At 36.5% G+C, this 26371-nt stretch overlaps 1 protein-coding gene across 1 annotated transcript in view; it reads left to right on the top strand.

Annotated features, from left to right (window-relative positions):
- si:dkey-246g23.4 (uncharacterized protein LOC559426 homolog) overlaps positions 1-26371 on the top strand; it is a 33927-nt gene that overhangs the window by 1163 nt on the left and 6393 nt on the right. Inside the window, exons 2-6 of the mRNA XM_007250509.4 lie at positions 6719-6851; positions 7045-7176; positions 20169-20290; positions 23378-23614; positions 25109-25252. Of these exons, the coding sequence (XP_007250571.3) occupies positions 23401-23614; positions 25109-25252 (358 nt within the window). The 5' untranslated portion in view covers positions 6719-6851; positions 7045-7176; positions 20169-20290; positions 23378-23400. The remainder of the gene's footprint in view (positions 1-6718; positions 6852-7044; positions 7177-20168; positions 20291-23377; positions 23615-25108; positions 25253-26371) is intronic.

Below are 26371 nucleotides of genomic sequence, written 5' to 3'. Positions count from 1 at the left end.
AACACCAGTGAGTGCGATAGTACTGTTCCTATAGATTTCTTGGACCCAGAACCAGTTCAATTAAATGATTTAATGAATGACAAAAAATCCACTTAGAAAGTCACAGTCCAGGGTTCTGTGAGGAAAGTTTTAATTTGGGAGATTTGTGAAGTAAAGGAGTCATTAACTGCAATTAATTGCTATCAAAAGAAGCTTAAACTGTAAAAAAGTATCTCCAGTGCTTTCATAAGATTTTCTCCTCTAATCTCTTCAATTGGGACTAATTAAATTAATGAATACAAGGCACCAATACAAATAAACAGCACTCATTTACCCTCAATTCTTATGTATAAAACTCTAAATATCTGACTTACCGAGTGAAAGATGTCCTGATTTCCTACAGGCAGGGAATTAAATATTAAACATATCTTTAATATTTTAAACAAAGTTGTAATTTTGTATTTATTAACTGGAAACACTGTGAGGGCCAAAAATACATCTTATCTTTTATTTTTAATAGACACTGTAGTGTTTGCTTCCAGACTTAGCTGCTATTAATTTAATCAACGTTTCCTCCAACAGTAAAATATTACTTGTACCACTGGCTGCCGCACAAGCCTAACACATGATCCATCCACCCTCATGCTTAACAGATTTGTAATGAAAATTTGCACACTTTCTTCTCCCAAAAAACTTTCCTTGACACAGCCAAATAGTTGTATTTTAACTTCATTAGTCCACAAGAGATCTTTCCAAAATGCACTTGGTGGCACGATCATGGGGGAATCACTTGTTTCATTGATGCAATTCATAGAGACTTTACCTAAGAACTCACAGAACTTTGAGGATCTGCTGCTTACTAATTGGTGACAGATACCACAGGACACATTCAGAGATCATGTGAAGTCTATGTCTCTAATGGTCAGATCTGTTATGGCGGCACATATGGAAATCTACTTAATATTGAACAGTTAATGCTAATGTTATGCCTAATTGCACCACCACTCCAGCGTCTGCTAAATGCACTATCACTCCTATTTACTACCATGTCCTAACTGCATTACAAACATGCTAACTTTATTTCTTTAAGGAATGCTATATATATGCTTTATAAATGGAGTTTATGACAACTGTTTGGATTTTTTTTTACAAGTGTTTTATGATAAATCCAGTCAAAATATGTCCCTCTTTTCACGCTCCAGGTTAGCATTTTTAACATTGTCCCAGGTTAGCACTGCTAGCGATACCAGTTAATAAGGCATTTTGATAATATCACATTAAACAGTATTTTGCACATACAAACAATATGCTAACATGTTCACAGGTTGAGGGTGGACAGTACTATGTGTAGAACTGATTTATTGAGACACAAATATATAGAAGTGCTAATAAACTGTATAATACTACTGATTTTACTATTGTTGATGTGAAGTTCAGCCATCTTGGATTCTGAACTCAGTGTCAGTGAGGCTCTCCCAATTTTCTGGGAATTAAATCTGACCTGTGGGAGCATTCCAGTTGAAGTTCTCTACCTCTAAGGTGGCTTGAACTCCAGCCCAGAGATGAATTCGCCTTTCCAGCACCATCAGGTGTGGACCACTGGCTAGCTCACTGGTGTTTGACCTAAGTCAGGCAATTGTAAATAGTGTAAAATATCAACTATCAAGTCTGTAAAATCAAATACGTGAACCCAAATACATTTAGTCAATTAAGTAGCTTGTAGTTCATCCAGAGGTAACAAGCTGATGAAGTGCTTTCACCACCTTGGCTTATGACAGGTTTAGAATTGGGGGAATCATGATGATAAAGCAAGCATTTAAGAGGATTAGGGAGATTTAGGAATTATTGTTTTGGTGGATTTCCCACATTAATACTTGGAATATGAGTCCCTTCACCAGACGTGATATTTGTGAAATATGGCTGTTTAGAGCGCTACTGAGATGAGAGATAAGTCCTACCATCAGGTTTATGATGTTATCAATTAAATATGTTACATTAAACAATCTTATTAATAGAGACAGACATAAAACCATAAAGCAATGTGCTTCTAAATTATTTTTTTAGTATAGGTCAGTTATGTTGCAATATAGATTAAATCATATTTTTTATTCTATATAAACATACTGTGTGGATTTTTTCCCTATTTCATCTGGTTATCTGCTTGCCCTAGTCAGGGTCGTGGTGGGTCTAAAGCCCACCCGGAAACTAAAACATGCCACAGTTGGTATAGAGTGCATGTTAATCAGGTCCTGCAACCAATGGTTATACCCTTTCTGAAGATACACTCAAGAGTACGATTTTAACAGGACAACACTCGTCCTCATGCGAGGGAAGACTGTGAAGTAATGCATAAATGAAATTATATAGTAACTTACAAGTGTTAAACAAACCAAAATACTCTGTAAAGCATTTAGATAGCTCTTATCTGAGGTGCTGTTAACATGCTGTAAACTAACTCTTATGAACTTATCCTGTGCAATAGAGGTAACTCTTGGTCTTCCTATTTTCTTGATGAGAGCCAGTTTCATCATAATGTTTGATGAGCTTTGCTAAACCATTTGAGGATACTTTCAAATTCCGTGACAGTTTTTCGGATTGACTGAACTTCATTTCTTCATATTTTTTCTTTACTTTTTTAACTCAGGACATCATTAGGAACCTCTACAACTCCTTTTCCAAGACATCTGGCATTACATACTAATTCTGTATATGTAGCTCTAATAGTATGACCAAGAGTTGCCCCGTATGAGTCTTCATTTTCAATCATATATTGTTTGTAGTACCTTTTCTTTTAAATGTCACTGCAATCTGACACTTCCGTCTGGGTGCAACTATGTTTGCAAAGCTTTGACAACTGTAGAGTGTAGAAATAAAAAAAAAAACAGAGGCCGTCATAAAGGCCAGTTAATAGCAGCATTAAATCCAATTAGGGCTGGGCACTGTACGTAACACTAGCATCTTAAGAAGTCTGACATTTGATTCAGTAGCCTTGAAAAGGACACTTAATCTCATTTTACACTATATGATATATTTAATATGCTCTGTCGTATTCTCATCGCTTTATTTTTTGCTGGAGATTTTGTGAGCGATTCTGGGGAGTGACCCTTTACTACCCTTTACTGCCTGTGATGAAAAAAAAACACAAATTGCAATCCACAATAAAAACCATTCGAGTCAATCTGTCCATAGGGATATCTGCTTACAGCTAAAATCAATCTGTCCAATTTCCCCCATCCAATTGTTTCTTTTTTTTTTTGTTCCAAATATAACTGAAAAAAGAGGAGAAAATAGTCAAATTGGATGGATTTTAGATGCTCTGCTTTCTCCCCTCACCCCCGCATTAGATATACAGTGTAATTTGTGATTACTCCAGAGACAGAGTTGGGGGGAAAGAGAGGCGTCTCTGTCCCCTCAGCTGTGGCAAGGCCGGATTGCTTCTTAATCAGCTGAACTATCGGCGCAGACTGTAAATAAGCCCCTGATGGGCTCTTCATCTCGCTCGGGTGGAATTGCAGAGCAAACCTATCATCTCGCATTAGTCCCCCACTGCATGCACATATTCACACACACACACACACACAGAAACCCACGTATACAACCCCCACCCCCACCACACACATACACACCCACCCGCTCTCTTTTGGAGCAGCGGTTATATAAGAAGCACTGTAATATTTGTGTGATTTGGGTTGAAATTGGGCGTTAGGGTGGATGTTATGTCAGATAGCAGGCTTGAATCAATGGCTGAATTAGCACTTGTACTACCGCAGTGTCCTTGAGTGCAGCCAGGCAACTGTGGTTAACTTCTTTGTACTGTAGAAATACATTCATTATTATACTGTATTATCAAAATGAGAAATGACAGTGGCTGTGGCACCAGCTTTATTCAAGTTAACAGAAAGCAGGCCTGACGAGCAAAGCCTACACTTTCTCATTCTCAGTCTATTACAAAACAGTGCACCAATCTGTGAGGTTAAAACCAGCGTGCAAATTTAACCTGGAAACACAGGACTAGTTACAGCAGTTGATGCAGTAGACTTATTTTATTAAAGCAGCTGTCTATGCAAATTTTATGCTAGATGTTAAATTAAAAGCTGTAGTATTTTTGAACTGGGAGGGAGATTAAAATATTAAAAGTAATGGTAGCTTTGTCCTGGCACAACTATCCCAGCAATGTCTAATACATACTTTCTAAAAACAGAGTGGTCTGGTAGGTTTGTTGGCTCTGTGCAATTACACGTTCTCACCAGAGAGGTATCCAAATCCCCAACATACAGAAAGTTGCTTTACTGTCTAGCAATGATTTTATATTCCATATTTTTTGCACAATAAGGTGCATCGGATTATAAGGCGCATTTTATGTGACTCTAGTGAGGAACGGGGGTGTCGCCATGTTTTCCTTCTAATTCAGCATATCTCTTAGCTAAGCTAAGTTAAGTAAACAAAACAGTAATTCTAAAAAAAAACAAAAAAACATTTCAGACGAGTCAGACAAGTCAAATGTGCATTGATTTCTGTCCTGAAAACAGTTTTTTTCGGGTGAGTAAGGCACTTCCGTTTATTAACAGTATGATTCGATTTTTTTAGATTTCCACTAAAGCTGGAGCATTAGCATTAGCAGCTAACCTATAGCGGGTAATGCTAATGCTGCTCCAACTGTGCTAGCCAGGGTTAGCAGCAGGCTACAGGCTGATAAAACTCACCTGTGGATGGTCAAAGAGCTAGCGTGGTTATTGGCTAATGCTAATATTGCTTAAGAACTAAACTGAAATTCCTGTGTAATGCTGCACTTTAGCAGAGTGGCATTACTGCTCCTTACAACCTGACTGGTAAAATTCCTAAATAAGGCGCACCGGATTATAAGGAGCACTGACGATTTTTGGGAAAATTTAAGGATTTTAAATGTGCCTTATAGTCCAAAAAGTACGGTAGTTATTACAGACTGAGGAGATTTGAATCTGAAAAATCATTTGACTTTGTAACAACCAAATACTGACAAAAAAGAAAATATATTAAGGACATGTGGAAGCTAGTGTTTAATTGATGAATACTGTAGATGATGTAGCAGGCAATGGAGTCTCCTGGAAGAACCTTTGTGGGAGCCTTCAAATTGGTAAGCATTCGTATCTAAGCCAGTTTAACAAGGTTTACATATTGATGGCTGAATGAATGGTTCAGAACCTCTCCAAAACATCAGGTGCTTATGGTATGCAGTAGTCAGTACCTACCAAAACTGCATCAAGCTAGGACCACCAATGAACCCACAACAGGGTCATGGGTTGTTTCATGCACTTTGAGGCTCTACTTCTCATCCTACAGGATTTAAATGACTTGCTGCCAATGTCTTTGTGCTAGATACCTTTAAATTGCACTTTCTAAGGTCTTGAGAAGTCCTTGATTCAGAAGGTTAGAGTTTTTGTCAGCACAAGAGGGGCTTACACAGTGTTAGGCAGGTGGTTCGTATCCTAGGGTTGATTTGGCAGAGTTTATCTCTGAATATTTCAAATAAATTTGCTGAGCAGAGAATCTCTTTGTAATGTTCATCAAGTAAGCACTCTTTCAAGTTTCTGAAGCAGATTTGTTGGCAATGCTACAGACAGCTATTCCAGACAGACTACCTCAGCTCTGTTCTCTTCTGCCACTGAAAAAAATGAGCTCCAGGCTGGATTTGATTATCAAAAAGTGCATGATGTGAGTTATACGAACATTTTAGACAGTACATTACCACTTCAGAATGATCAGTTTCTCTGATTTTACTATTTATATGTATATAAAAATATTGTCATTTAAAACAAATGGAAAAACTTTCATATTAGTTTAGAAATAACACTACTAATGTTTTAGGAGTTTAGAAATCAATATTTGGTGGAATAAACCTGATTGTTAATCACAGCTTTCATGCATCTTAGCATGCTCTCCACTAGTCTTTCACACTGCTTTTAGATGACCTTATGCCACTCCTGGCACAAAAATTCAAGCAGTTCAGCTTTGTATTATGGGCTAAGACCATCCATATTCCTCTTGACATTCCAGAGGTATTCAATGGCATGACAATGTATGAGATTTATTATTATGAGCTCTCACAAACCCACATTTTATTTATAACAGAACATAGAACACATATTAGATGTTGAAAGTGAGACACACAAAAAAAACTAATTAAAAATGTATTTAAAAAATTGGAAAACAATTGCTAAAAAATGTTCCTCAACGTAACATTTGAAAGACCTTGAATCATCTACAGATTATAATTTCATCAAAAAAGAAACTGGAAAAATCCTTGTGCACAAGGGACAAGAATGGGGGTCAATATTAAATGCTTGTGATCTTGTGATGCATTGAAAACCTGCATGTGATTCTACTTTACATGATGTAGGTATAAACCTCTGCAGGCCTTGTTGTAGAATAAAACGTTTGTTGTAGTATAAATCTGTGGAACTATACACATATTGTATATTCAAAACTTTCTGAATGTTGTTTTTATAGATGTCTGACTCACCTTTCTTATTGGATAAAATGATTAGTGGTTAGTTATGATGCAGCCCATTCGACTAATAAATGATAATAAATGGCTCAAATTAAAAGGCTATACTGATTCTGACTTAAGACTTGTACTGTATGTCCATCAAATCAGTTCACTTATCTTCCTTAATTTAACTCCTTTCCAACATAGAAAAAAAATGTTAAAGGTTTGGAATATTCTTTCTCTGTCTCTGTGTGTGTGTTGTAACCCTTGCAGGCAATTCTCATGAGATCACCTCGCTTCTGAACACTCCCACCATCCCCCTCCTCTCTGCTTGTTTACCTTAGTGAGCTGAGAGTACAGTCTGCCGGTAATAACACACCTGGAGGATGCTGAGCTGGATCTGCAGGTAGGAGTAGTGATTATACTGTGGCCTTGCTTGTAGGCTTCTCTTTATGTGTTTCACACCTAACTCTATTATAGACTGTGCTTGTTTCACAAATCTGCCATAGTGGGGGATTTTTATGTGCTGTAACGCTGCATGACAGTTTGCTCTACTAGAGGCTAGTTTTCTACCTCTCTTTTTCTCTCTCTTCCATTAGAAACTAGTTTACAACACCATGATGCAATGAAATGTCTCTAAAGGTGGAACACTGAACACAGCGTACATGCCAGCAAAGCAAGGGAACGATGACCACAGATTGAGTCATACCTGAACCATTAGACCCAAAACAGTGAGTAATGACTAGTCAGTAATGGCTAATTTTCAGCACTTCCTCCACTGAAATGAACACCATTCATTTCTCTTTATAATGAAACTGGACGTGACATTTTTTTCCCACACATCACAGAGGCTCCATCTTTATCTACAGCATTTTGCATCAGTCATGCATGGGAAAAGGATGATGGGAGTGGGATCAGGAATAGGGGGAGGGTGTGGGGTCTAACATGCAATGTAGAGCGGTCTTGTGGTTTGGTAAACATTAATTAAGAACTGGTTGAAGATTAAGAGATCATGTGGAGAGCTAGGTCCAGACAAGCCCCCCTCCAAGCGCTGTTCCTCCAGGAGGAATTAGCATAGGATTAGCGCATCAATGAAGAGAACATCAATACTTTCGCTGGGATCTGGGATGTGTGAAAAATCGCTTGCGCAGGATGAAAGGGGAGGGTGTCAAATTCGCCTTGCATGAAAACAGCTGAGATGCATCTTTCACAACACACCTGCTGGACACTGTATTAGACTCTGGTTATGTGTAGATAAATGGCTTGTGATTTCTTTGCACACTTTTAGTTTAAGCTTAAGTGTGATCACTTGCGCTTCATAATCCGATTACTGCAGAACATTACTAGAGTTTGTTAGTAATGTGATCAATGCATTTGCATGCACTTGGGTAATAGTTGATATAAAAAGAGATAATGAGAATGGCAGTTAAAATGTTTTTTTTTGGTTTGCAACCAGCCAATTAACACTCAGAATAAGATAAGTTACGTAAACAACATGTCAAACAACTCCCAAACTTCATGCTGATAGGGGCGATTCTAGGATTTTTAGGGGTGCTGAGCACCACCACCCCCAAACCTTTTTTTTTATGTTTGTTTGGATACATGAGATGTGGTTGGTTTAGAGTCTGTAGACTGTCATTTTAGCTATGGTCTGATCTGGTTACTCCTCCCCGGTGACGCTACAACACAGTATAGCAGGACACTTTTTCAGCAGGGAAACAATAACAATGCAAATCACTGCTGGCAGTACACATGCTATCACTGCAGCAAACTTTAAAGCATTTTGTTCTTGTTCCACATCCTTTCTTTCCTTATCCAACTTAAGTAATCCTACTGGAAATATCTCAAGTCTTTTTTTGCAAACATTTGGATCCAATAAAAGAACTTTACTCTCTATAGAACTGTACAGACTTAATGAAATTCCCGCAAACTTTAATCAGAGCAATTATATAATACAAGCATGACCCACGCCTAACCTGCCTCTTCTCTGATATCTGAGCTTTATCGTCGGCAGCAGGACCATCTGGGTAAGCACAGAGACACCTGTGCTTTTTGGGTGGAAGCCACCGGGAGAAAAGGACTGCCAGAGGAGGATGCCCTTCTCACCAGCATCAACTCAGGCATAAAAAAAAAATAAAAAATAACAAGGGTAAAGCAGAGATAATAGTAAGTGAAAAAAATGCAATAAAAAAGTGCAATAGTGTGTCTTATCACACCAAGAATAAGATCCTCATAGTTAGTCAATTTGAGGTGTTAAATGTAATAGGGTTAAGGATTAAAGCGCTTTGCATTTGATAAATGATTTTTGTTTTATTGTAAATGCAAGTCAATAACCTTTTGGGAAGTCTTACTTTTTAAGACTGTGAAACATTAAATCTGTTAGGGTTAAAGACCAGAGAACCTCACCATAACACAAAGATTCTATACTAATAATGATTTCTTTCCCAAGGTCTTGATATACAAGCCAAGAAATCTTTACACACCTCTATTTTATAGTATGTGAGATGTTAGATTTAATACTATTAAAGATTAGAGAACATCAGCATAAGATAAAGGTTCTATACTAATCAAAGATAAATATCTGCAGAGTTCATTTTCCAGTCCCATTCAAAATTAAAAAAATATATAAATATATACTTTTTTTTCTATATTATTAACACAATTAATTATTATTTATATAAAGAATTGCATTTAATGAACTACTTCTTACTTTTAAATTACACTGAAAACTGAAATGGATTCCTTTTAATGGCATATAATGCATTCATCCTGACCTCTTTATATCAGAAGTACTGAGGATAAAGTAGCAATCTCAACAAAACATGACGGTTAAGATCTCAATCAGAGGGTTATTGAGCAGTCTTGCTGCTGCTAAAGCTGTGCTTTTGGGTCTCAGGCCTAAGTTGTCCTCTGCCACTCAGCCTGATGCTGATTGATTTGGTCTTTTTGGCTCTTTTGTGAGAGACGCCTGCCAAGGCTGAAACTTTGTAATGCCCTTCAGTCACAGGCCGGCAAGGACAATCTCATCACAAACAGATTAACAGGCTATCGTACACAATGGGGCGAGAGTGAGGGCAATGCCAAATTCTCTGGGTTTCAGAGCTGCGCAGAGTGGAGAAATAACCATCATCTCAGCCATGCTGTTTTGTCTTAGTCTGATTGCTCTCACATGGGCAGATTTGGCTGAAGCCTGTCTGCTGTGTGTACGCATTTCAGTTCAAGAAAAGAACTGATCAAACATGTGTGCAGGACATAATTGGCAGTTATCTCTCACGGATCAGAGGGAGGAAGCAGTACAGAGTGGAGAGGCAGAATAAAGGAAGACATCGATGAAAAATCAAAGAAAAGCTTGAGGCTAGAAGAATTTACTCAAAATGGATTTTGAAGTTATTTCATGCAGAATACAAATAGACACTGACTGATCCCTATTTAGGACAGGATAGGGCCTCTTTTTACTCTCAAAACAGCCTCAAATCTTCATACCATGGATTCCACAAAACATCTGAAACATTCCTTTGAGACAGACATTGCTGACATGATTTTTCAGGGTACATTTATGTTATAAAAATACTGTTCTACCAGGTTTCAAATATCTCCTATATCATTGCTCTTTAAAGACTTTTGTTTGTTAATTTTTTTTGTTTGTTTTTTGAACAGATGAGCAGTGGAACAGGTCAGTAGATCCAGTGGTTAATGTAAAACACAAATATAGTCAATATACTAATTGTTATAGCAATACAAAAACAATAAATATAATTATTTTTGACTAATATTCAATATAGGCAGTGAAAAAAACACAAACAAATATATAACTGTAGTTTTAAAAGAAGAAGTCTGTTACAAAAGCGTTCTAGAATGGTCAATAATATTTGACCATATATTAATGGTTTTACCTGAAGCTCCCTGAAGTCTAGAGATGTTAGTTCGTGAATAGCAATTGACAAAGTATTGGTGCTCTTTAAAGACTTGAAGACACAAAGCCTTTAGTGGATACTGCTATAATCAGAATTATAATCCCCTGTTGATTTCACCTGATTGAAATCACATCATTATTTAATTTTTACTCCAATCACTGGCATTACATTTTTCCAGCGTTTCAGGCCTGTAACATAGTAATAGATGTATCTTAACACATAAAATTAAGTTTACCTGACAAAACATGAAATATCATCAGTTCATACTGTCTATGATTAAATAATAATAATAATAATGTCAAAGTAAACACAAGAAACACTGCACTGTTTTTCTTTCTTGTGTTTCTTGTGTTTCCCATACTGTCCCAACATTTTCTGTTTTGAGATTGTATAATATAAAGCCTTCCTAGCAGTGTAGAGTTGTCAATTAATCTTGATTTCAGTTTAATCATCAAACCAGGATGTCTCTACCAACTTTTGGAAAGAAAATGTACATTGTCTCCTACAACTCAGCAATTTAAATCTACAGTATGAGCACGTCATGCACTGACCACCATCAATGTATTATTCAACACAGATATCACCACAGTAGATCTATTATTCAGCAAGGCTCGCCAGACTAAATTTTTAATTCAAGGATGGAACTACAGTTTGAAAGGTATTGTTTCATCTTTTATCACTAATACTGCTTTCATCTGTCCTTTGTTATATTTCATCAGATTTTTTTTTTATTTAACTAACCATATAAATGCTCTGTCTACAGAACATCTCCCCTGGCGAGATGTTTCACACATGATGTAATAAAATTAAGACCAGTCATGACAATCCTGCACACAAAATCCATCTGCTTGACACTGCAGGTCTAAAAAGAATTGTAGATTTAGATAAAGTATCTAGATTTGTATGCTAAGATGAAAACACCCTCCGAGTATGAACCCAAAAATGAGTCCAGTGAGGAAGGATATTAAGATCTAAACAGATATTGAAGCAGCAATATGAAAGTTGATAAAGGCAGTATACAGTTACAATGGAATATTCCCTTATTTCTCTTGTAAATTCTAGATTAGAAACACTGATTATAAGCATTTAGGAGATAATGGTAAAAAGATTTTCCAGAATGCCTTCCAGAATGAAACTGTCATGTCTGTCAGACACTAGACAAAGATATTCTGTCACTGTAATCACAGAGTTGTCAGGCAGAGTGAGATGACCTTGACTATATCTGTTCATCAAAAGAACAGGATTATTACTGTAAATGTGCCGAGAAAAAAAAAAATACTGTATACACCATATGTCCTAATATGTGTGAATCGCCATTCTAATAAATGCATTCAGCTACAGTAATTTACATTGCACCTGCTCTTAACACAGACGTGCAAATGAATAAACATATATTGTATATTCCCTGTTGTATTGACAGTAGAAAAGGAATCTCTGGAGCAGATAAAATATGAACTATTTGGCATCATGCCTAATGCTAGAGAGGTATAATTCCACCTAGTTTTGAGCTATGGAGCAGTGAGACTGTGTTATCTTTGGAATGATGGTGATAAATCGATTTTTTTTGGAAGGCGTTGGGGAGTTTGGAATGAGTTGGGCATTTTGGGATGAGTTGGGGAGTTTGGAATGAGGTGTATAATTTGGAATAAGTTGGGAAGTTGGGAAATTTTGGCTGAGGGAGGGGTTTGGAATGAATTAAGGAGGTTTGGGATAAGGTGGGGAGTAGGGGAATGTGAGATGAAGTGCAGAATTGGGAATGAGGTGGGGTGTTTGGGATGATTTGGGGAGTCAGGTATGAGTTAAAATGTTGCTGATGAAGTGGGGAGTTTGGAGCATTGTACCAGGTTTGCAAGAGGAGTGCAATTCCCGAAGCATTGAGATGTGGACCAGTGGAACTGTTATATTTTTTAGATGTTTTTGAATAAGTTGGGATGAGGTGCAGAGTTTTCAGATGAGGTGAGGGGTTTTGGATGAGTTAGGGAGTTTAAAATAAGTTGGGGAGTTTGGAATAAGTTGGAAATTGTGGATGAATTGTGCAGTTTAGGATGATTTGGGGAGTTTGAGATGAGTTGGGTAGTTTGGGGGAAGTTGGGCTTGAGGTACGAAGTTAGGAATGAAGTGGAGAGTTTGGGATGAGTTGGTTGAGCTGCAGATGAGTTAGGGAGTTGGGATGGGATACTGCAGTGCCGCAAATCCTAGTTAAAAGTCTGCCATGTACAATAGAGACAATTACTCTTACAAAATCAGAGGGAACTCTTTTTTATTGCCTTTGATATCAGGAAAAAAAAACATTGAGCAAGCAGGTGTTCCAATGCTTTGATAAATATAGTGTATGAATCAACACAAATGTGAGTATAAATGGACATTCATTCAATAAATGACCCCATTCAATAAATAACCTCATTCTAGCTAATGAGTCTATAACGCCTACAGACAAATCCATTATCTGCCTATGTTTCAACATTATAATATCCCACACAGTAATATTCCTGGATTTATTAGTGTTCACACAAATGTCATTGAATTATCAGTGTGCAAATCGTATTATCTTCTCTATCTATCTATAAATTATATTCTCCCACATGAATGCTGCCAACAGTAATGGACTGAAGACTGTCCAAGAAAGACTCAGGGGAATGTAATTATTTTATGAAAGTGATAACATATGACCTCTCCAGAAGACCTTGAACCTGCAGTTGAGCACAGGAACTCTATCAACCCATGCAGTCTTAAACATCTGTGAAGTCTATATAGCCTCCAGCACTGTCCATATCCTATACTGTTCCTTTAATGCACCTGAATGCAAGAAAAAGCTCATGTCACACGATGTTCATGGCCATATGTCCATTCCCTTCGGACCTAAAAATGAGGTTATATTTCTATACATTCTGTTTTTCTATTTTGCTCAGTGCACAACGCCAGTGGAAGGTAATGGCTCATTTTATCTTCAGGCTCTGTACCTGACTGCATTTATTTTTTATTCTTTCAGAGGTTGCTCATTTTAAAATGACTGTCTTTTACCTGAGTGCAGTGAGAAGTGAATGCTCTGCTTCCCCTCAGTTTACCTTCAAGCCCAGTTTCACAGTGTGCTCACTTAATGCTGAGTTTTCTAACTCGTAATAGGCTGGCCTGTCTCATAGCCTTTAGTTGGAGTTTTACTCTGGAGTCGCCTTCTCTGTAGAGCATTTCTTCACTGTTCAGATATCCAAGATGAACTTCAAAAGAGAAGCTTAAACCTATCCAAACATTTTTAAAGAGGTCCAACTTCCAGTGCATTTGTCATTAAATGTTCACATAATAAAGAGCAGCTGGTAGACATGTAACAACATTGTGGACATTTGAGATTTGTGACGGTGTGAGGACTATGTCATGTCGTCATGTTGGGTTCCTCTGACTGAGTCTTGGTTCCTTCCAAGGTTTCTTCCTCTTAAAGGGAGTTTTTCTTGTCACTGTGTCACCATAAAATTGGCATCTCTGTGGTGCTGCTCATAAGAGGCGTGGACCTGTTTTTCCTGTAAAGTTGCTTTGACAACCTTTGTTGTAAAAAGCGCTATAGAAATAAAATTGAATTGAATTGCTTTTACCAAACTGGACAGCTTAAAAATATATAACATTTAGAATGCAATAATCTCATAGACCCAGAATTGTAAGGTATTGTTACCGAATGTCGTCCATATAGAAGGTTCTTACAAAGTACAAGACAGCTAGCATTTTCTAATGCTATTTTAATTTTTGAATTTGTGATGTGTCTAAAACTTTAAATATGCTGTGTACTAAGATACTGACTTTTGAAACAGCATAGACAGCAAGGCATCAAGGTAGCTACCCTCAGTTTTGGACACTATCTTAATGTCTTGGGAAGTTTCAGGCTGTGTTTCTGAAGTGTAAGAAATCCTGTCTAGTTAGGCACAGTTTTGAGGCAGTAGGCATCTATACAGGCCTGAATCTAAGTATAATAACTTAGCTTTATGTTTTAAAGGGTGAATGCTAATAGCTATGGCATGTCTATGGCAATGGCATGGCAAAGTCAGGACTTGATTTAGGTACCTGTATCAAAACACTGTCTTTAAAGTGTAAATAGAAAGGCATCAAGTCAACATTTCATCATTTCCAAGCCAATTTCTATCTGAGCACACTCTAGCTCCAGTTCAGCTAATTATTGACTCATTAGCATGAATAAGCCCATATTAAGCCAATTATAATACTTGCAGAAATGCTCACATTCAGTAAACAAATCTTCTATATCAGTTATACATCTGTGAGGTTTGTGCCAAATAAATTATTTTAGTGTGATATTTTGTCCTGAATATGAATACTTTGTTGATCTTTGAAAACAAAACAGTTGTGTGTGTAGGCTCTAATAGACCAGCTAACTCATTTATGGGGCATTTGTCATTAGATTTTGAATAGAAACCTCATGTTGATAAGAAACACAGTGGTGCAGCGTGGGTTGAGTCAAAATGAAATACAAAGCCTTTCTTTGCTGTTGAATTTTAGGCAAGGCAACACATTTACAGAGGCAATGCAATGTGCTTTACAGAAATATTTAAAACTCAATGCAAAACAAATGCAAATTTTATTCAAAATAAAGTAATGCAAACTATATATACAAAAATATTTTGAATTTAAGTTAATACATTTTAAGCAATTCTGACTACAAATTGATGATGCATTTACAGTTTAAAGTGCATTCGTATGCATGATTTAAATGACTTAATACTATCTATATAAGAGCTGACATAACACTGGAATGTAGTGCTGTGTTAGCAGCTGTTTAAAAAAATGTGTTGGGTGGCTTCATGTGACTGGGGAAAGCAAATTGTAGTCCTAATCCTCCCAGCCTTTGTGGAATCATATGAAAGACTAAATCATAATTAATGTGTAATCAGAAATTATTAAATTGAGAAGAACATTTTGTAAAAAAAAAAAGTTAAAACAATGATGAACACATGTAAACTTACAAGACACATACAATTTGTTTAAACCCAGCTTTACTGGTTTTTATTTCATTTTTTGTCAACTACTGGAAGGCTCTCAGAGGCTAGTTTTTGGTAGTATACCTCTTGGTGAGAGATACACATGCCACTTCAATGCTGTCAAAGACATTTTGCCCTGTTGACAGACAGAGGGTGAACAATATTGGACTAGGAGAAGCACAGATGTCATTGTGATGAATTGCCTGCCATCTAATCAATCTGTTAACCAGCTACTGTCACCTTTGTTTGCAGTGGTGCTGTTATGGACTGAAACCGTATAGGTTTTAGTGACAAATCAGGCTCTGTTTGGGATCCAACAACAGATTATGAAGCATTTTCAACTGGATAATGTTGCATTTTCATCCAGATTCAAGATTCAAAGAGTTTATTGTCATGTGCACAGTAAGAAACAAGCTCCTCTTACAATGGAATTCTTTCTTTGCCCCTCGCCAAGTAAGCCGCATAAAGATAAAAATAGAAAATATACAATAAAGAAAGAAATAAACTAACTAAATATAAATATTGAATTGGTGTTAAATTTACATCCAGGATAGAAATATATACATGAAAACAGTTATGGGGTATGGATATTATTTACAAGTAAGTACATGTTATCTACAGCAGTGGAATATGAAAAAAGTGCAAAAGGTTCAGTAGTGCAATAATAACATTTTTCAGTGAAGTGAGCATGTGCCTCTAAGAAATGTCCTTGACATGTAAACATGTAGAGAGTAAGGTGCATGGTTATTTCTGAGGTATTTCTGAGGTTATTTCTGGTATCCACACACAGCAAGCCTTTTTTTTAGATTCCTGCAAGTCTTTCATTGTGTTATTTTTCTGTCACTGAGTGTACAGTACATTATGTTAACTCTATGTTAAAAGATAAAATAATCAATTCATTATTAGATATATTGCTAAAATTTGAATAAATCTTCATAAAATATAAGGACTTCCTATCTTTGATTATCTTTTCCTGAATTACATATGGACATGCCTGCTTTCCTTCTGGGATGAATATAAATGTATGGTTTCCTGCCTAAACTTCACAGCAAAAATGAGCCATAATCAATTCATGAATGCTAAGAAAATGCTTATTTGCTAATTCAATCCCTGTGGTTAGAATATTACATCTACAGTCGGTGCACTGGGGTACTCTACTGACCTACATGGAATGGAAAACAGCACCCTGAGCATAGAAGAAACTGAAGAAAAAAGACACAGACATATGGCCTCCATGAAAGACATGAAGTAGCTGACGGAGGTGGTGCTATATGAGCTGTGTGTGCATGTGGCTTGGGGGATTTTCAAAAGCAGTGGGCCATTACACCGTAGCTCACCCTGCAGACCTTCAGTCTCATGAGTGGAGGCACTATTGACTAGCTCTGGCAAAGCAAGTCATTCATCAAACGCTCTGAAGTGTTTAACGTACTGTACAGCAGCTTAGCATTCGAGCCCCGGACTGTAAGTGCAGGCTGAAGTGAATAAGTGTATCAGGTCCTTTGTTTGGACAGAATCTTTGTTTAATTAATTATTCTTATATGCTTCCCTCGTGTACTTTCGTACAAGAACTCTGCGTACGTTTATCATCTGGCTCTTTCATTATAAATCTCGGAAGCAGCAACATTGTGGCCTGAGTGAATACAGAATGAGCAAATTTTGTTTCCAAGCATGACAGTTTAATCTTTGGCAGAAATTCATTACCCTTTTAACTGCGGCAGACGGCGAGAGTGTGAAAGTGTATTAACCATTAAAAAAAGATTTTATGGGTCCCAAAGGTTGTTTAATTACTTTTTGGGTTCAATTTTATTCTCACAAGTTTATTATTTTCTAATGGCAAAAAACAGCAGCTTACAAACAATGATAAACAGCAATTATTTGGCTGTTTTTGTTCTGCAAGTGAGCAAGAATAATCCCGCGAATAATTTGTATTAGATTATGACTAATATGTACAAACCAAGTTGTTATGCATGGTACACACTCTATTGTCCAAGCATATGCAAGAGTATGCACAAATGCTGCTATCACTTTATTTGGATGGTCCATTATAGATGCCTTATAGATGCTTGACTATTTACACTGATTTAGTTAAATCAGCTTTTTTTTAAGTGAAGTAAAGCATCTGAACCTTCAACTGAATGTTAATGATTCTTAGTTGAATCGAACCTTACACCTAACCCTAATATTAACCTAACCCAACTATTATACAACCTTATAATCTAATCCTAACCCTACCGTTGGACAAAAACTTAAAACTAATGCTTGACTTAACTATTAAACTGGATAAATTGATCTTAAATAGAAAATAAGTTACATTCAACTAATAATTTAATTGCATTTAATGAACATTTAGTTGATTGTTAGTTGACCATCAACAAGACATCAACAATGGACCATTCAAGTATATTGCTTCCAAGGCAGATTTTTTATTTTAATCTTTTTTTTTTTGTTACAATATTTATAACACATTGCTTATTTTGATCGTGTGATTGCTATGAAGATCTAAGAGCTCTGGGAACTCCGAGAGTTAGGATGGAGTTCAGGTGGCTTTAGCTTGGAATTACAAAACCGTTCCCCCCTTTATTTAAGTAGTGGAATAAGAACTGAGAGATTTAACAGAGTTAAATAGAGAAGTGAAGAGGTTTTGTAAGTGGTTTAAAGCAGTTTAAAAATGTAGGGTTAAGGTAAAGTAGCATGATGACAATAAGCATCTTGTTTGTCTCACCAGACTCTGTTAATTGTGTTAACCAGTAAGCCAGATATCATGATAATGGGTGAAAGGTGTTACTGGATCATTAATCCTCAACAAACATCTCACTACTTATATACAGTGGTGCTTCAACACATAGCACAATGACTTGTGTGGTAGTATAATGGCCAGTCTGATAAACCTACTATTGTAAGTAATATATTGTTGCTATCATTCAAAAACCCTGTGTCTCATTTTTTCTGATTTGAAATAGTAAATAAATATATACATAAAAACAGTTGTGCTTTAGTGTTTTTATTTCAAGATTTTATAATGAATGGACCATTAGAAAAGCTCAATTATTCTTACATTGAAAAAATCACTTTTTACTTACATTATTAAAAAGTGACGATACACAGCAAATTACTAGAATTTACTGCCATGCTAAAAGTCATGGGATGCATGTTGTTCATCAAGTGTTTGGGCGCCTAAGCCTTAACCCTAGAACACTAGCGATAAAATCAGTAACACAATCACTAACGGTGGGTATACACTGTATGACCTATGAAGTTTCAGATTCCTTCTTTAATTTTACAACATACAACATCACATCAAATAAAAAGGTACCATGAATGACCCTATAAAAAAAGCTGAAAATGATTGGAAAATCAGGTAATCCTTAACAGGTTATGTCCTAACAAAAAAATGATGCTGCTGGGAACTTGGTCTTTGGTCCACCCATTCCTGGGACATGTGAGCACCTGATTTAAACACACGAACACTAACATTAGGTAAATTACACCCATAAAATATGTTACTCTCTATCACTAACATTGGATGAAAATCACCTAAAGGCTTGAAAAAAACATAGATGGTAGGAGGGAATCAAGTAAAACATTAATGTCATCAATGAGCATCCTGAATCTACCCAAAGTCCCATGCAACTCAGACAGCAGCAACACAATGACAATTACATGAAAAAAATACCATGCCCATTAGTGGCAAATATACAAAGAGTGCCCATCTATGGGTGGCAGAGTGAGCCTCTCTTTTTCTAAATGAGACTGAGCAAAAGCCAGTGTTCTCATGCTAAAGGGGAGTGAATTCTCAAGAGTTTGTGCAAGGCCTGGTAGTGGGGCCATATGGATGGAACATTCCATTTTCAAAATTGGGAAGGTGGATCGTGACTGGTGTCATCTGGCTAAAAATGTCTGTTTGAAAGTGCATCTTGATTAGCCCAACAGTGGTTCTACAGTAGGCATACCAACAACTGATGATGACTAACACAAGCTAATAGAAGAAAAAAATAGAAGTAGTCTTTAACTGTATTTTTATATTGTGTTAACAAGGTAACTGGCCAGTAGTTTATAAATCAGTGTTACCACCCTATTACATGTCAGACCGTATCTAAAACAACAATTAAAACGGCACAGTCTGTTACTATCTGTCTGCCTCCCAATAAATAACTCACTACAAAACAACATATGGCTAAAACATTAGCCAATTACACTGCGAAGTTCAGAGTTCAGGGAACGTGAACCGGGAATTCTCCGAATGGAGAAGCAGGAAGCTAAAGTGCTGCTGTAAGCACAGAGTAGCAGAACAGCTAAGGACTCCACACCTGAGCGGCTAATTATCAACCGAAGTGGAAAAAACTTGTTGACATTTCAAAGCGTTCTGGCCGGGCTTGAGTCGGATCATTCCCCGGCCTGGCATTTAATGATAATGGAAAATTGCTTTACATTTGTTTTGCCAGCCTGGGTGAAATCACAGCCTCAGCACGAAATGTGTAATGGAGCTCTTAACGGAGGGATGTCTGACAGCCAGTATAACAGAATAATGAAGCGACCGGTTGTTACATTACATGGCCCAGAGTGTCTCAGCATAACAGCATAACACCTACTGTATCTCTAAAGTGTTTTAGTGTAGGCACAGAAAGCGTGGGGAGTTTATTATTTCTCTCTTTCTCTCTGAATACTTTTCATCCCATTCTTGGGGCATTCACTGTGCACACGGCCTGTCTGTTTACTGTCTGCTGTGACCTTTGTATCCTCACAGAACCTGTGTAAGCTCAGTCTGAGAGGCTGGGCCAGCATGTGGAGTGAAAGGGCAGGTCAGTTAGGCTGCAGTGTGTTTGTATTTTGCAGACTGAAACATGGACCACTTTGGACAGCAGCATCACCACAAAAGCAAACCACCAGCACTGGCTTACTGGCTTTAACCACTTCCAGCTCTTCACCTTCTTACCAATGCCTGGACAATGTGAAAGGTAGGGTCATGCAAATAATTAAGTAATACTACTGCTTAATACCAGTATTAGTATTTTTTTTATATTTGTAGTTTGTAGCATTTAGTATGTTCATAGTGTTTCTTTGCTCGTTATTCTGTTATTATTCTCAAAACCTATTCAGTAGGTACTGTGAGTGATTTAAATATGAAAAAGTATGTACAATACATTATATGGACAAAAGAACTGGGACACCTGCTCATTTTTGTAATAATAATAATATAATAATAATAATAATAATAATAATAATAATAATAATAATAATAATAATAATAATAATAATAATAATAATAGTTAATAATAGTTTTTTTTATAAACTGATTTTTATTTTCGGCATTGTAAATTAATACTAAAGTCATCAATGAAGAAAAACATATGGAATTTATTAGTACACAACAAGCATTAAACAAACCAGAATATATTTTATATTTTAGATTCTTAGGCACCTCTTGCCTAAACACACTCCTGGCATTTTCTCAGTCAGCTTTATTAGATAGTCACCTGAAATGGCTTTGTCAGCTGTGCCTTGTTAAGAGTCAATTACTTGAGTTTCTTGCCCTTTTTCTATATTATGACAAGAACTATGCAAATAAGTAAAGAAAAACATCATTTAAGAAATTGAGGTCAATCAATCTGAAAAAAAATAAATAAAGAAGTTTGAAAGTATCCTGTGCAGTCGCAAAAAAACATCAAAAACAATATGATGCAAATGTTTTTTTTTTATCAGGGCCACCACAGGAAAAAGAAAGAGCAAGAGTTTCCTATGCTGCACAGGATGAATTTATCAGATTTACCAGCCTCAGAAACCCCAGAAAAGAGCCCACCTCAAAAAACTAATATTTTTGGTTTGTTCAACACTTTTAAGTTACTACATGATTCCTTATGAGTTCCTTCAAATCTGAATGACTTCAGTATTCAATTACAGTGTAGCAAAAAAATCATTGAATGAAAAAGTGTGTCCAAACTTTTGACTGGTACTGTATATAACTATAACCTTTCAAACATCAATATTGCAGCTCAAAGTGGTTTTCAATATGAAGTGAAATATAAGAAAAGATAAGGCAAAATAAGATTGCCCTTTATTAGTTCCACAGTAATGAAACTCACAATGTTACACAGAGGTAATAAACTAAGTATTAACAATATAAACATTATACATAATAAAACATTAAAAATCTCTTAAGAATATTTACATAATTAAAAGAAATACATCAAGGGTATTAAAAAAAGTAAACCCTGCTTTTGTTAAAGTAGGTCTACTGGCTTTCTACTAGATATATTACTGTGAGGATTTGATTGCATTCAGCAACAAAAGCATTAGTTAGCACAGTGAGGTCCCTTACTCCCTAAACATCCAAGTATTAGATCATCATCATTCCAGGAAATACAATTCCCCATGTTCCACAGTTTAATGCCTTAGCTAATGTTTATGTGTGTGTACATCTGTGTCTGTGTCAACAGTTGATAATTCAATTACCTAATAATTAAAGTACCTGAATGCATTAATTAGAAGGAGTGTCCACCAATATTTGGACATATAGAAAAGGTAGTTATGAGACTGAAGAACTGAATGTGCACCCACATAAAGTGTGTGATAAAATACTGCATGTATTAAATATCCATTATTCAACTGCGTGCTTACTTCCAGATGTGCGAAGGCTTGTGTTGTGTAGATCACTTCATTATTAAATGAATGATTAATACTTAGCTGAATGGATGGTGTATAATTAGCCAACTGTTGTGGCATTTTGAGATAATGACTGGTGAAGTAATTAATTTCCCCTGTGGTACTCCCACAAAGTTCTCTCAATGACTGTGGAGCAGTTGATTACCCATTACAGTTCCAGGATGCTATCTACATTATTTTAGTGCTTTTCTTAGACTTAGTATAACATTCCGTAATAATTGCAGAACTGTTGCTTTTTTTTATATATTTTTTTTAATTTATTTTCTTTTAAATTTGAATTGTTATTAAGCTTTAATAACATTATTAGAATTAGTAAATGAGTAGCATATATTGTTTGCTTGCAAGATTGCCGAAATGCATCATGCTCCTATATATGCTAGGTAACATAGAGTACATTTTAATAAAAAGCTATAATCTTTTAGGAAATACCTTGAAAAGTTGGTCATATATACAAAATCATACCCTATGCTAGTAACCAAGCTGAGTAAACAGCTCTAGATTAGCAAGGTGTATGTTACATTTGATTTTGGTCATCCTTGGCCATGTCAATTATGTTGGTTGACTAATTTGGTCATGCTGGTTATGCATTTGCTCAGCCAGCTTGGTAATACTGGTCAGTCAGGCAGGTCTTGCTGGTCAACAAACATGGTCAAAAGAGCTAAAAACGATTATAATTGTCAACATAATCAGAAATGTTCATTTGAAAAAATTGTTGACACAATAGAGGAGGGTTGAAGGCTGTTTAATTACTTTTATAATCAAATGTGTTTCTATCAATCAAACACACCCGAACCATCTGATTACATATTTACATGATGATTTCAGCTGTTTCTCATCTTTTTTGACTACAAAAATATCCATTAGTTGCAGCCCTTATTGTTCATACAAGCTTAATCAGGTTGATCATATTTGGACACTAGGTAAACTACTAAATTAAATAAAAAAAAACATACCTTATGTTTGTAAAAATCTAAGATGTTTTTCAGCAGAGAGATGGTTATTTGAATGACGTTAACCAATGAAACCTCTGGAAAGGGGCATGCATTGGGTATTCATCAAGTTATTTATGAGTAATATAGTAGATGCAGTAATAGAATGCTTTTCCTTACTCCAAAATCTTCCAAAATACACAAAAACCTACTTTTCTTTTGCTAAATTAATTGAACATACTATGAAAAAATTTATGTTTCATGTGATTGTTTTTCTAATTGTATATCAGTATCTTTTCTTTAAGGGAAAAATACTTTTTTCATTGAATTGCCTGACTAAGTTGCCCTTTTCCACCATCCTTTGTGTTCTCACTGGATGTCTGGTTTCCAGTGTAACCATATGCCCAGTACTCAGGTTGTAATGAATATTCCCTGGTGAATGTGTTCTCCTAGAAGCCAGATGATCTGTAACTGAGATGAAGTCAGCAGTTCGGAGCCATGTGGTCGGGCCTTCTGATGGAGGCTATGGCTGGTTCATTGTGTTTTCCACTTTCCTCGTCTTTGGGCTGACATTTGGTGTAATCAAGTCCTTCGGAGTGTTCTATGTGGAAATCCATCGCTACTTCGGCACAACAGCGACGGCCTGCTCATGGATCACCTCCATTTCTGTAGCAACTGTACATATCGGAGGTATGCTCTTCCTATTCAACTTGTAACGTACAGACATGCTAATGTGGCTAAAAACAAATGGAAGCTAGCAGCAGCTAATTAGCTTGACTGTGTTGGCATAGTGTTCTTTTATAGCTGCTTGTTAATAGATACAAGTTTTTTCACTGAGGGATTTCTCATTCTTAGATGTATAAATAGTAGAAATGTGATTTTTGTTGAGGCAAAAAATGTACAGACACAATGATACAAGCCTATGTACCACCCTGTTGTTTTGCATCAGAATTAAAGACATTGATTCCCTGTTATGATGGGCTTGAGGAGAAATAATGATAAACTATGACTTTATTTGTTAGTTCACAGCTTTGCAATTGCCCACATAACCCACATTTAATATTATAATGTTAACGTATTAACAAAGAAACTGTTTTTATTCCCAATTCTAACCAAACAGAGGTTCCTATACTTTTTGTTGTTTTCTATCAGCACAATGTGTTTTTAGCCAGCTATTTTTTTTTTGAAGGAGCAATCAATATACAGAAGACAAGGTGTGGTTGCTGTACAGTATCAACAACGCCACATTCTTTATATGTTACCATTGTGTTTTATAGTTTTACCATGTTAGACTATAGGTTTCGCTTGTGGGCAGAGTTTATGGACAGTTTGTGGACATTTTCTAGCTCAGTTTCTATTGAATTTTTAACCTCAATATTCAACTATGCCACAGAAAATTCAGTTTTATAATAAAAGACGCCTTTAAAGACATTATTAAACCTATAATACTGCAGCTTTACATAATGCATAAAGTTTTAATTTAGTCACACAGTCATGACTCCTCTTGAACTGCTCTTTTTTAACACTCTGGTGCATAGTTCCCCATAGTATGTGGTCTTCAAGCTCTGGTTTTAATTGCTTTTAATAATGTCATCTTGATCTTAAATTATGTTTGTAGCCCCCTCAGGTTTCCCAGGGCCAAGTGAAATCTTCATCACAGCATGATTGTATTTGCATGATTGGCTTCCACGTCTTTCGCCACCAGAGGGCAGCTGCTCAGTAGCTTTCTCAGCCGTGAACATGGTACTCAGCGATATGCAGAGAAGCAATTTGAATTTCATGAGCTCAAACTGCACAAATGTCAAGAACTGCTCCTGTGCAGACCTTTCATCCAACCTCTATCTCTACAAACAGCCGGGACACTGGAGCATGTTCGGTAGCAAAAGCGTGGCTAGATACAATCTTCATGTTCCTGAGCTGCAGAGAATGAAAGCTCATGTTATTCATTGCTTTGGTCAAATGCCATGCTTAAATATGGGGGATTCCAACCATAGACCAAATCAGAATGTCAAACAGTATACGGCTGAGTGAGGACTAACAGAGCAGGGTTGTGTAAATATTAAACGCTGTCCCATTCTCCTTCTATGCCCCTCAGCATAGTGGAGTTTTATGTGCTGTCAGTGCGCCGGGCTCTCTGCAGTACTGTATTTCATGGCTGGTGTCCCTTGTGTGTGTCTGGTGCAGCCCCAGTTGGCTCAGCGATGAGTGCGTGTGTTGGCCACAGAGCCGTGGTGATGCTGGGAGGACTGCTGAGCAGCGTAGGCATGGTGGCTGGAGCCTTCGCCCAAAACCTGCTCCAACTGTACATCACGGTCGGGTTCATATCAGGTGAGGAGGATTGCCCCAAAACACTTAAAATGCACATTAATTAATATCTATCTATACTTTCTCTGAATTTTTTATGCCAGAGTATGATGAAATTAGTCATTGGCCTGACACTAATAAAATGTTTAATAATACACCCCTAATTTTTCTAGTTTTTAACTAGAAATTTAAGCACTTCAAGTGAAGTAAATGAACTGAAGTGGAACAAAGTCTAGACCTTAAATTACACTAAGTAGGAATGTACCTTAGGCTGAACACCTAACCCCAATTTTTACACAGGTTTTTAATCATTTTACAGCATTGCATTAAATTAAATAGACTAAATGTATTGTCTTGCTTTTCAAGGAAAGTTTGAAATGGGTTGACATAAATTAGTCATTGTTCATCATTAAATATTCAGTCCAAACATGGAAAGTGCTTTTTTTTTTTGCTGTTTTAGACTGCATAATTGTATTAATGGTTCCCAAAATTGCAGTCCATTCATAATACAAAATAATTGGTTAACTGGCAGTGATGTGAGAAAAACTACATTATACATTATAAGAGTCAAGCTTTGGAAATCGATCCAAATATATTACAAAAAATTAATTCAAATACAATGTTCTACTGTACCACAGTACTGCAGTTTTTACACACCTTTAAATGTTTAGGTCTTCATAATGAATAAAAAGGCACATTAGAACATTGTAATCCTTAAATTTTATCTCTTCCTTTTGGAGAAATTACAGATAAAGCCCGAATGTGGTGAACAAAACTTCACCACCATTAAAGGTTTCTGAGAGTCAACAGCTTGTGTGATATAGCTCACATTACAACCCCTTGTAGCTTAGTTTTATAACTTGGAGCTGAAGGTGGGATGGCTGTAAGAAAGGCATTGCTATCAACAGCTGGAGCCTGAGAAGGCACAATTGTGATACGGGACAGCTGCTGTATTAGAGCTGGGGATCTGGCGCTTTCCTCCTGGTGCTTTCTGTTGGCTACATAGTAAAAAATAGAGATGGTGGTTGACTTAACATGTGTCAGAGCTGGCAGGTGCTTGTCCTTACACTTTTAGATTCAGGAACATTGTAAGTGATAGGGGGGAGTCCTCGTGAGTGGGAGTTCATTGGCTCAGGTGAATTG

The sequence above is a fragment of the Astyanax mexicanus genome, chromosome 9 (assembly GCF_023375975.1).
Source record: "Astyanax mexicanus isolate ESR-SI-001 chromosome 9, AstMex3_surface, whole genome shotgun sequence".
In the NCBI taxonomy this organism is placed as follows: Eukaryota; Metazoa; Chordata; class Actinopteri; order Characiformes; family Acestrorhamphidae; genus Astyanax; species Astyanax mexicanus.
This window is presented reverse-complemented; position numbering and strand designations above follow the sequence as displayed.